This window comes from Bufo gargarizans, chromosome 3 (assembly GCF_014858855.1).
Source record: "Bufo gargarizans isolate SCDJY-AF-19 chromosome 3, ASM1485885v1, whole genome shotgun sequence".
Classification (NCBI taxonomy): domain Eukaryota; kingdom Metazoa; phylum Chordata; class Amphibia; order Anura; family Bufonidae; genus Bufo; species Bufo gargarizans.
The window spans coordinates 161644501-161657622 of NC_058082.1; the positions used below are offsets into that span (position 1 = coordinate 161644501).

The window sequence follows — 13122 nt, forward strand, 5'->3', positions numbered from 1 at the left end:
AGGGTATGGTTTTTGCGGGATGAGATGACTGTTTGTTACAATTTTGGCGTACATGCAACTTTTTTGATCACTTTTATTACCTTTTTGGGGAAGTAAGGTGGGCAAAATTTCATAGATCAGGTCGTTACGGATGCGGCGATACCAAACGTGTAGGGAATTATTTTATTTTTTCATTTTTAATCAGTGATAAATTTGTTCTTAGATTTTTACCTTTTTTTCACTTTTTTTTTACTTTTTTTTTTTGACCCAGACCCACTTGGTTCTTGAAGATCCAGTGGGTCTGATGTCTGTAGAATACAGTACAGTACACACTATATAGTGTTTTGTACTGTATTTTGCTTACACTTTGTCTGAACAGATCTATGCCTTTAGCACAGATCTGTTCAGAACCATGGACAGCAGGATGCCTGAGAAGGCATCCTGTTCCCATGGGAACCTTCCCCGTCTGCTCAGTTGTGGCCACAACTGCGCAGACGGGGAAGGGTAAGGAGGAGGGCTCCCTCCCTCTGTCACCGCATCCTGTCCAGGGGCTGCAAAGGCACAGCAGCCCCCCAATGGGAGAGGGAGGGAGCCCCCTCTTACTGTTAACCTTTTCCATACCGCAGTCCATATGGACCGCGGTATGGAAAGGGTTAAACGGCTGACATCGCATCACAGATGTCAGCCGTTTATACCAGGGTGTCAGCAATTTGCTGACACCCTGGTATATCCACTGTCCACCAACGATTATTCAAAGGGCTACATACAGTACAGACCAAAAGTTTGGACACACCTTCTCATTCAAAGAGTTTTCTTTATTTTCATGACTATGAAAATTGTAGATTCACACTGAAGGCATCAAAACTATGAATTAACACATGTGGAATTATATACATAACACAAAAGTGTGAAACAACTGAAAATATGTCATATTCTAGGTTCTTCAAAGGAGCCACCTTTTGCTGAGCTTCAAGAGATAGTCACCTGAAATGGTCTTCCAACATGAAGAAGGCATTGGCCACTCACTCAGTCACACCAAACACCTCCTACCTTACCCTTACCTTACCCCTAGAAATAAACACACAACACCACTGCTTGGATTTAATCGGCCACAGCAGCCGTTTATTAAATAAATACATAACATAATAACTTAAATTAACCAATGACGAGGGAGGTCCTAGAAGCCCCAATAACCTCATAAACACCGGAACACCTGCGTCTCCATCTTGCCCCCAGCCGTTGAACCCAGCTCGGAGGCAGCAACTGATGGACGCGTAATTAGTACTCCTAGCTCCTCAATGAGAGTCCAGCCCCTCCCGCGGGGCCCTCCCATCCTCAGGTACCACCATATTCTTCCACTTCAAGGACCTCCCCCGCCTCCAAGAACGCGCAGCTTGACCCCCTCAAACCTGCGCATCCCTCCACATACCTAAGGCCACTTCCACACCACTCTGGAGCCCCAGAGCCCACAAATCCGTCCCCACCGCATTCAAATGCACGCCATCCGCTCTCCAAAATTCCCCAACGCCCTTTTCCAACACCTCATGCCGCACCACCACACCACCATTCTTCGCCATAAATCGTCCCACTGCCCTATTCACCTTAACTCGCGCCTTATTAAGGCTCTCCACAGACCTCGCACCCCTCCAAGCCTTACGCGGAACAATATCCGACCAAACCGTGATCAGCCCGGGGAACAACGCCCAAATTCTCAGCAGGTCAAACTTTACATCCCGAATCAACTCCCTAAAAGGACGCCTACCCAAGTCATTGCCTCCCACATGTAAAACCAACACATCGGGAGGACGATCCAGCCGCACGAAACGATGAACCTCCCGCAGCACTCCACCCCACAACATACCTCTCACACCCAACCACCGAACCGTAGCCAACTCCGAACTAAATCCCAACTGACGACCGCTCGGTCTGACATCCGCTCTGATCGCACCCCAAAACACATACGAGTGACCCAAGATCCACACCAAAGCCGCCGTCCTTAGACCTGTGAACAACAAAAGAACACAATTAACACCATACCAGACCATCGCCACACATCTACAACAAAGCAGGCCTTACATAAGATTTAAAACGCACTGACTCCCACCGCCCTATCCTCTTAATAACCTCCTCACTGGCGCCTGCCCTGGCCGCCTCCGTCGCCGCCCCAATTCTGAAAGAATGACCCGAATAGTCCCTAACCGGCACACCCAAACCCTGCAAACATTTCTTAAAAACCGCCAAAAATTGGAACCTAGACAAAAAGGACCCATCCTCATGCCTAAGAAACGGAACCCCATCCCTGCGGAACCCCGAGCCATACAAACCTGCACACCTAACCGGGCACATACTACACCCCGGCACCGAAAACAACGTAACACGCTGCCCCCTGCCCTCCTGATCCGTTTTCGACCGCCGAATACGGACAAGCACCCTATCCCCCGCCAACTCAACATCCCCACTCCTAAGCCCACCCGCTCTGTGAACACTGCCACTCACCAACTCACCCAAGCGGAAGGCGCCAAAAAACGCCAAAGCAAACGCCGCCCTAAACAGCCCCAACTCCCAAGCCGAGCTGCAAACTACACCCAACTTATCACCCAACTGAAGCAACAGCCCAAACGACACTGGCCGCCTCCTATCCAACACCCTGCCCGCACTCCTCCGCCATCCCTTCAACACCTGCCGCACCAAAAAACTCTTCGTCAAATCCGGGAGCCCGCGCCACTTCAAACCAAACGCCAGGCCTGCAATAAAATGATTCACCTTCGATACCGACCACCCCTCACTCTTCAACTGACCCAGCAACAACAACAACCGAACGTCCCCCTCCCCCCCACCAGTCCCCCACGCCCCATTCCAACTCTCCCAGGTCGCCCACGCCTTACCGTACTCTCTCCAAGTACCCGGACTCAGCGAATCCCTCAACAAACCCATCACTTCTCCTCCAAGATCCCCCAAAGCCACGCCGGACACTCCATACCCTCCGCCTCCGCTTCTGGCACGAGAAGCCGGAACCGCTCCCACTGCGAACGAGAAAGAGAATCCGCCACAGCATTAGACACTCCCGCCACATGCTCCGCCACCAACCACACATTAAGCCTCAAACATTGTAACACCAGAAACTGCAAAAGTCTGACCACCGGTGGGGAAGAAGCAGACAAACTGTTGATAGCCTGCACCACCCCCAAATTGTCACAATAAAACCGCACTTTCTTGTTCTCAAATTTACTGCCCCACAACACAACCGCCACCACAATAGGAAACAGCTCTAACAACGCCATGTTCCGTACCCATCCCCGACTCACCCACACATCCGGCCACCCTCCTGCACACCATTGACCCTGGCAATAAGCCCCAAAACCCACCCCACCGGACGCGTCCGTATACAACTCGAAATCCACACTGTCGCACAACTCCTCCATCACTAACGACTTGCCATTGTACTGCCCCAAAAACTCCGCCCACACCCTCAAATCCCCTTTCAATTCCTTACGCAACCTAATAAAGTGATAAGGCGCAGACACGCCTGCCGTAGCCGCGGCCAACCGTCTACAGAAGATTCTACCCATCGGCATAATTCGACACGCGAAATTCAGCTTCCCCAACAAGGACTGCAAATCCCGCAACCTGATCTTCTCACCCCCAATGGCCCTATCAATCTCCAAGCGCAAATCCCCCAACTTATCCTCCGGAAGCCTACACTCCATCCGCTCTGTATCTATGACAATCCCCAAAAAACACAACTCCGTCACCGGACCCAACGTCTTCTCCTGCGCCAAAGGTACGCCAAAGCGCGCAAAAACCGACTGCACTGTGTGCAGCAACAACGAGCAAACCCTCGAACCTGCCGGCCCTAAACACAAAAAATCGTCTAAGTAATGAATAATAGACGAGCAACCAGAAACCTCAACCACCACCCACTCCAAAAATGAACTAAAGGTCTCAAAATACGCACACGAAAGAGAGCACCCCATCGGCAAACACCGATCTACAAAATACTCCCCGTCCCAAAAACAACCCAACAAACCCATGCTCCCTTCGTGCACCGGAAGCAACCGAAAAGCCGCTTCCACATCAAGCTTTGCCATCAACGTCCCCCGCCCCCACCGCCTCACCCACCTAACAGCCGCATCAAAGGAAGTATAGGCCACTGAACAAAGTTCAGGATCTATACCATCATTGACCGACGCACCTTTAGGGTAAGACAAGTGATGAATGAGCCGAAACTTGCCCGGCTCCTTCTTAGGCACCACCCCCAGGGGAGACACCATCAATCCTGAAATCGGCGGTTCCTTGAACGGACCCGCCATCCGTCCCAACTCCACCTCCTTCCTCAATTTCTCCGCCACCACCTCTGCATGAACCAGCGCGGACCTAAGGTTCCGAAGAACAACAGGCCCCGCCGTGACAACCGATGGAATCCGAAAACCGAACCTAAACCCGTCCCCCAACAACCCGGCCGCCACCCGATCCGGATACCTATCTAGAAACTCCTGCATCTCTTCCACCCGAACCGGCGTCCGACCCTTTTCCAACCCCGTCCCCCCCTTTATGCCTACCCCCTTTGAAGCACCGGCTAGCTCCATGGGGCCCCCCACACCCTGTGCACTCGTGCTTAAATTTGCACTTAGCACCAAATCTGCAGTTCCCGTCGTTGAAAAGGAAACACAACCCCTTTGCGGACGCCGCTGCCAAGGCCCCCGGGGATGACCCCCCGGATTCCCCCCGAAAGGACTGCCCAGCCCTAGGCGGCGCCGTCACCCTCAACCACAATCCGATATCCTTGTGATCCCACCGGATATCTGGCCTCACCGCCTTACGCTGCCGGAACTGCTCGTCATATCTGAGCCAGCCCACGCCACCATAAACCCTGTACGCTTCCCCAATAGCATCCTGGTAGCAAAACAGCGCCGAACAACACTCCGGAGACCGCTCGCCAATGACACTTGCTAATATGGCAAACGCCTGTAGCCAATTAGCAAACGTCCGCGGAATCAATCGATGCCGCCGCTTGTCCTCATCCTCCTTTTTTCCTTCGTCCTTCTTCCCCCTATCCAGGTTAAAACGCTCCAATGGAAGCAGCGAGAATATCTCCACATATTCCCCCTTCCATATCTTCTCCCTCACCTCCTGCTTCAAATGAGCCCCCAAAGGGCCCTCAAAGCACACATACACCTCCCCCCGCGCCCTATCGTCCAACCTCTGCACCTCCCGCCTGAGTCTCAACCGACGCCGACCCAGCCCCCCCCCTTGCCGCCCCACAACTGACCCCTCACCTCCCGCCTGAGTCTCAACCGACGCCGACCCAGCCCCCCCCCCCTGCAGCCCCACAACTGACCCCGGCATCACCCCCAACCCGGCAAAGGAGACCCACCGCCCGCCCCCATGCCCGCCAGCCACCCTGCCAAACCACCCAACAACTGCCCCAACCCCTTACCTAAATCACCCATGGCCCCCCCACCCCCCCCGGGCAACCCTGCGCTAACATGGAGCCCCCAGCAATCTCACCAGGCACCACGGGCGCTGTGACTCCCGCTGCCGCAGATCCGGACTCCCGCAGCACGGACACTTCACCGGCACGGCTCCTGGACGTCGACGGCTCTTCGTCCCGGACCACCTGCACGACCCTCTGCACCACGCTGGACGGACACCGGGAAGAGACCTCGGCGCCCCCCACGGCAAGGGGACCTTCCTCCTCACTGTCCTGCTCTTCTCTGGACCTGCGCTGATCCACCCCTCCGCTCAGCGCAGTCCGAGGGACCGGGATATTGCCCAGAAGCTGAGTGGACCGCCCGCTCAAGGAAGGACTGGGCCAGCCCACCGATCCAGGTCCAGCATCCAATTGCACCGCTGCAGGGAGCGGGGGAAGGGGCGTCCCGCTCCTCTCGGGGCCCCGCCGGGTATCGGGATTCCTCCCGCGGCGAGAGCGGCTCGCTGAAGGCTGTGCGGCCGCCCTCCGCCGCCGAGGGTCCACAGAGGGGCTCCCTACTCGGCGCCGGGCCCGGGGGGTGCATTCAGGACTTAGGCGCGCCGGCGGTTTGCTCCGCCGCGGCCGGGTAGCCCGAACCGTGGGGGTAACCGCAGGAGCAGGAGCAACCATACAAGCACCCACCTGCTCCTGCAGCCAGCCAGGCCCCCGCACCTCCGCCTCGCGCCGCAGCCGCTCCAACATCTCCTCAATTAAAACTGCCGGCGCCGCCATTACGCTGCCGCTGCTCCGTTTCTCTCCCTGGCCGCAATGCTCCTGCTCACCGCCTCCTCCTGACGTCACCGGAGTGGCCGCGCCCCCCCGCTGTCCTAGCAACTCGCGCCTCTCAGCCGGCCCGCCCCCCCTCCCACACTTAACCCTCCGTTCACCTCTGCTTCCGTCGCCCAAGCCTCTTCATGTACGGCCTCCCCCACCGCTGCGCTCCTCGTCCGGCCTGCCTGTCTTGAAGAAGTTCCCAGAGATGCTTAGCACTTGTTGGCCCTTTTTGCCTTCACTCTGCAGTCCAGCTCACCCCAAACCATCTCGATTTGGGTTCAGGTCCGGTGACTGTGGAGGCCAGGTCATCTGGCGCAGCACCCCATCACTCTCCTTCATGGTCAAATAGCCATCACACCTCCTCCTCCATGCTTCACGGTGGGAACCAGGCATGTAGAGTCCATCCGTTCACCTTTTCTGCGTCGCACAAAGACACGGTGGTTGGAACCAAAGATCTCAAATTTGGACTCATCAGACCGAAGCACAGATTTCCACTGGTCTAATGTCCATTCCTTGTGTTCTTTAGCCCAAACAAGTCTCTTCTGCTTGTTGCCTGTCCTTAGCAGTGGTTTCCTAGCAGATATTCTACCATGAAGGCCTGATTCACACAGTCTCCTCTTAACAGTTGTTCTAGAGATGTGTCTGCTGCTAGAACGCTGTGCGGCATTGACCTGGTCTCTAATCTGAGCTGCTGTTAACCTGCGATTTCTGAGGCTGGTGACTCGGATGAACTTATCCTCCGCAGCAGAGGTGACTCTTGGTCTTCCTTTCCTGGGGCGGTCCGCATGTGAGCCAGTTTCTTTGTAGCGCTTGATGGTTTTTGTGACTGCAATTTTTCGGACTGACTGACCTTCATTTCTTAAAGTAATGATGGCCACTCATTTTTCTTTACTTAGCTGCTTTTTTCTTGCCATAATACAAATTCTAACAGTCTATTCAGTAGGACTATCAGCTGTGTATCCACCTGACTTCTCCACAACGCAACTGATGGTCCCAACTCCATTTATAAGGCAAGAAATCCCACTTATTAAACCTGACAGGGCACACCTGTGAAGTGAAAACCATTTCAGGTGACTATCTCTTGAAGCTCATCAAGAGAATGCCAAAAGTGTGCAAAGCAGTAATCAAAGCAAAAGGTGGCTACTTTGAAGAACCTAGAATATGACATATTTTCAGTTGTTTCACACTTTTTTTGTTATGTATATAATTCCACATGTGTTAATTCATAGTTTTGATGCCTTCAGTGTAAATCTACAAATTTTCATAGTCATGAAAATAAAGAAAACTCTTTGAATGAGAAGGTGTGTCCAAACTTTTGGTCTGAACTGTATATATTTTAAAGAGGTTAAACTGTTTTCATCATATAATAAGAATATACGCGTTCCTATTGAGAAATATATATGATAAATACATAAATGTTCTTAATAATACATAATATAAAACAATACATGGGTCTTATTGATTTTCTTATACAAAACTAAGGTTGATTATAAGCGTATATAGATATTACAACTTTTCTGCCTCATTTAAATACCAAACTGTAGAGGTAATTAGCACCAGCTGCATCTGGAGAGCACCCTTATCTCCTGTCATAAATCCATAAGGAGACCAGAAGGCCTCTTTTCAGACTGGTACACCCATGAGAAGAAATCTTATTAACAGCGTCCTTCCCATGACCCTCTCTCGGACATCTTGAAATACATACATATAGCAATATGGCCTCTTATAGATCTAATCAAATCCACTATAATTATGATATTTAGATAAAGGTTTTATACAATTATGAAAAAGCACAACAGGCCATGACCAAGGACCCCCTTGGAAGAAGGCTTGCTTCCCTTCCCACGGTGAGTCTTTGCTATTCTTTCTCTCAATTGTTCAACCTCCAGTTCTTCCTTGTTTCCTCTCTACCCTGGCCTTCACATGGTGTTTGCCATGTTTTTGGTGTAAGACAATTTTGGAGTTTTTCCTTGCTGGGTCCTCTTACTAGTCGGGTTCCTTTGCTTCCAGGCCTTATGGAATCGCCTTCCTTTTGCCGAGGGGTGGTCCACAGGGTCTTCCTTTAGTTTGTCTCCAGGAAGTTTTTTTTTTCCTTGGTTCAGGACTGCTCCTGTCCTTTTTCCCAGGCATTTTCTCTCCTGCCAGGTTCCCTCATGGTCTAATTTTTCTTGTTGGGTCCTCCTGGAGCATCCTTCTATATACAGAATGCTAGGCTGTTAACAGACACCTTCCGGTTGTGCTGCTCTCCTGTTTCTTCAGGGGGAGCCCTGGTTCTTTCAGATCCTTCCTTCCTCTGGCTCTCTAGTGTGCACTTGTTCAACTCTCGGTTCTTGCGCAGGACATCTAGCCCTGCTCCCTATACTCTAGCTTCTTTATTTTTCCCACCTTGGATGGAGCTGGGTGTTTCCCTTTGTTCCTTTTTTGCATATGGCCTTTTTCCCAGGCACTTGTCCTTGGGATCCTGGCGGTCTCCCACAATTTTTTTTTTCTTCTTCTTTGGACTCTTCCTGGAGCCTCTCGGCTCACTTCCTTAGTTTTCTATCTACTATTTCATGCTATGGCCTCTCCTGGTCCTGTTGGGTAACATGGTTCTCCTGCACCTGTGCGACCATCTTTTTGCATGAGATTTCCTTCCCACCCTCGGGGGCTGCTTTGGGACATCCCATAGTGCTGTGTCCCCCAATAATATTAACAAGAAAACTGGATTTTTGTACTTACCGTAAAATCTGTTTCTTGTTCAATTCATTGGGGGACACAGATCCCACCCTTTGTTTTCATTTCTCTTTCTGTCACTGGGCTGCTGCTCTACTTCCTTCCCCGGTCCAGGACATGTTGGTTCTTTGCTTTTGTTTCTCTCTCCTATTGCTATTGGTACAAACTGATTAAGTGTCTGTGGAGAGGGTATAGCCCACCTGGGCAGAGTCAACCTTTTTCATATCTAGTGTCGCCTCCTAGTGGTATCTGGGCGTATACCCATGGTGCTGTGTCCTGCAATGAATTGAACAAGAAACTGATTTTACTGTAAGTACAAAAACCCAATTTTGATACTCTTCATTTCATATGTCACTATATTTAGACACAAAATTCCAGTCCTATAGTTCTTGCACTGGCCGGTTAGGCGAAGTTCACATATCCTGGCAAAGGAACAGACTTACACTGTATCTGGCATAGTCAGACAGAGCTGCACACTGACAGATCCCCGTTGACTACAACAGGATCTGACAGGGATCCAGCTACTTTCTGGTATAAATGCAGTCATTCGGCTGGGCAAATAGTCCTGCACATGCAGGACTTATTGTCCAGTTGAAAGCCAGCATATTTATGCAGAAAGTGTCCGAATCCTAGTGTAGTAAATGGAGATCCGGCGATGGGTGGCCTTAGACTACTTTCACACTCGCGTTTTGGCTTTCCATTTGTGAGATCCTTCATGGGCTCTCACAAGCGGTCCAAAATGTATCAGTTTTGCCCTAATGCATTTTGAATGGAAAAGGATCCGCTCAGAATGCATCAGTTTTCCTCCGATCAGTCACCATTCTGCTCTGGAGGCGGACACCAAAACACTGCCTGCAGCATTTTGCTATCCACTTGACGAAACTGAGCCAAACGGATCCGTCCTGGCACACAATGTAAGTTATGAGGGCGGATCTGTTTTCTCTGACACAATCTGGCACAATAGAAAACTGATCTGTCTCCCATTGACTTTCAGTGGAGTTCATGACGGATCAGTCTTGGCTATGTTACAGTTAATACAACTTGATCCGTTCATAACGGATGCATGCGGTTTTATTATTGTAACTGATCAGTTTGTGCAGCTCCATGACGGATCCGCCCAAAATGCGTGTTTGAAAGTAGCTTTATTCGGGTATGCCAGGTACGTTCCTCTGCCAGAGTTCACAATGCATATATAAACTTAGCCTAAGGCCCCTTTCAGATGAGCGAGTTCCACGCATCGGACTTGCAGCCTGAGTATGCAACAGCTGAACCCCAGCACTGATAGGATGACATAGCATTATATTGATTTATGATGCTATGTAACCCTTAGAGTTCTGGAATGTATTGTATAACACTGACAGCATTATGTCAGTGTCATCCAATACAGGAGCTGCCGTCTACTTGCGTTGCAAGTCCAATGCGTGGAGCTCTCTCATCTGAAAGGGGGCCAAGCCTAATAATAGACTGTCAGTTCTGGTTCTGTTGAGATCCCTTTTTAGCAGTCATTTCACAGCCAGGATTACAAGAAAAGATAACATCTACGTATAGATAACACAGGATCCACTATTCAGCACAGGTGATGGACACAGCTTATCTATGGACCATTGCTGTTGCATTGACGACTAATAGTGGAACAGCAAAGAATCGCTGTTGTCTCCTAAACCCGGTCAGGCTGAATAAGCACAATGTACATGCTCAGGTTTGGTTTGGTAACCATCAGCCGCACAGTAACAAGACCCCCCTTGCTTCCCTACCACCGCACAGGTTTGTCTCTATAAAAGTAAACAAGTGTACTTAACTACTATTGAGATCTATGAACACGGCTACATGTTGCATAAAAAAAATAATAGAATCACCTATTGAAGGTTTTAATTGGTGGGGGTCCGAGCACCGAGACCCCTGCCAGTCACTAAAACAAGTAACTACAAGAGCTCAACTGAGAGCAGTCTCTCCTTGCTGCTGAAGGTGGAAGTGATGACTACCTCACCGAAAGTCTGAGGTCATCTTCAGCAGCAAGGAGAGACGCTGCTCATTCTAACGACTAGTTTTACCAATCAGCGGGGGTCTTAGGTTTTGACCTGTGGGAATCCAATTGCGATCATAGGTCACTCTGCCATATCAAAAGTTTATGTACAGTGAAGTTACTCTTCTAAATGTGACAAGTTTATTTTTTAAGTTGCTTAGTAAATACTGTAAACTAAGAGTAGTCGGCACAACTTAATACCATCTAAATTATGATAATTTTTTATTCTTTAGGAAAAAAATCCCATTGATCACATGCAGCCACGACCCAATCCTCCTGCATTTGTCCAGGGAGTGATCAGTATGTATTTTGATTTCTTTAATATTTTGTTATTTGCCTGGTACTTCACCACCACTAATGCCTATTTTAAAGGGAAACTTTTTTTATTTCCATGACTTTGCATTTGAAATAATACAGCTAAAGGCGGATCTGATAACCTATAAAGTAAAGGCTGTTGCATATCCCAATCTTCTGCTGTAAAAAGGACCTGTCAATTCTCCTGACTTGTCTGTTTTAGTAACTACTTGTAATCCTCACGCAGTAACTATTCTGGAGCAATCATATAACTCTGATGTGCCATTCCTTTATTATTCCTGCTAGAAGTTATGAATGAGTTACTAGTAGTTTGTAATGAAGGTCCAGATGGGTGTTATTCTCTGCACAGCCTGATACTATCCAGTCAGTGCTGCCAGTGTCCAACTTTGCAAGGTCCCCTCCCCAACCAGTAACACCCAGATGGACCTTTACCTAAGACCACTGGAAGTTCATCCATAAACGTTTAGTCTGAATAATAGAGGAATGGCACAACACTGTTTGAGAATTGTCATTATGTGGGAAATGCAAGTAGTGACTAATACATACATGTTAGAAGAGGTGACTGATCTTTAACGACTGTCAATATTGCTGAAATAATAATTTAGGTTTATGGGAGGTTCCTGCTGTGTACTTGTGGGGACCTCTTCCCAAGAATGAAAACGCATATGTTCCGAGGACGGTTGTACTGCGGTCCCTACTTTGAATTCAGGAACTTTCTATGGCGTGCTAGTGGTTACGAAATCCAGTAGCAGACCATTGACCTTTTTTTTTTTTTCCTTGCAATTTTGAAGATGAAGCAGACCAGCGTCAGTATGAAGAATGGCTTTTCCACACTCAACAGCTCTTGCAAATGCAACTGAAAGTGTTGGAAGAGCAAATTGGTGTGCACAGGAAATCCCGCAAAGCTTTGTGTGCGAAACAAAGAACAGCCAAGAAAGCTGGGAGAGAGTTTCCAGAGGCAGATGCAGAGAAGTTAAAACTAGTAACTGAACAACAAAGCAAGATCCAGAAGCAGCTGGACCAGGTATGTCAATGGGGAAAAACACTTTACTAAAAAGTTTAAACAATGAATTTAGTTGCCTGTCCCCCAGGGTAAAAGCACAAAAAGCACTTTCAAAGATATATTGCCTTTTCATTATTGATAAACTTGATACTTCACCTTTTTGCTGGATTTCTATTTTTGAGAGCTGTTGGTTATATAATTCTGTAGTCCAGTATAAGTATTAAAAATGGAATCTGTCAGCATTTTTGACCATGCTAAACTGTTGACAGCACAAACCTTTTATCAGAAATAGTGTAATCCTGAACTTCTATTCTGCAAGTGCAGTGGAGGCGGATCTTCGAAGGGAAGTGCTCTCTACCTTGAGCTTTTTCACAGCCCCTCTGAGTGACAGCTGTAGCCACCACTAGAAGACCACTGCAGCTGTCACCCAGAATAAAGAGGAGGGGCTGTGAAGTGTGCTTGCAGCAATGGAATCTGGCAGAATAAAACTTCATATACTCAATACTCCTGATAATAAACTGTTTGTGCTAATAGCTCTAGTCCATAGCTGGTAGTGTCAGCAGTTTAACAAGGTCAAAGGCTGGGTTTCCATGTGCCGAGTGCATCTCGCCAGTGACCGTACAAATTTGAAGGTAATCTTTCTATTAACCTGCTAATTTGTGCAAATATTGGCCACCGCAGCTGGGTGATGCTGCCGCTCTGTGGAAATTCTGTCGGTCAATAACATTTATCTATGTTGACAGTATCAGTTATGCTGTAGGATCATTCCTTCACACAAGTGTGTCCCAAGCCCTCCAACCTTTGCAACAGATTATTTGTTTCTTCCTCATCTAAGTACATTTACCA

The 13122-nt window shown here is 49.0% G+C and overlaps 1 protein-coding gene across 4 annotated transcripts in view; it reads left to right on the plus strand.

Moving 5' to 3' along the window:
• The window catches only part of KMT2D (lysine methyltransferase 2D), a 134541-nt gene that overhangs the window by 88707 nt on the left and 32712 nt on the right, over positions 1-13122 (plus strand). For all 4 annotated transcript variants that reach the window (XM_044284050.1, XM_044284051.1, XM_044284052.1 and 1 more), the window contains 2 exons: positions 11192-11258; positions 12065-12297. In XM_044284050.1, the coding sequence (XP_044139985.1) occupies positions 11192-11258; positions 12065-12297 (300 nt within the window). The remainder of the gene's footprint in view (positions 1-11191; positions 11259-12064; positions 12298-13122) is intronic.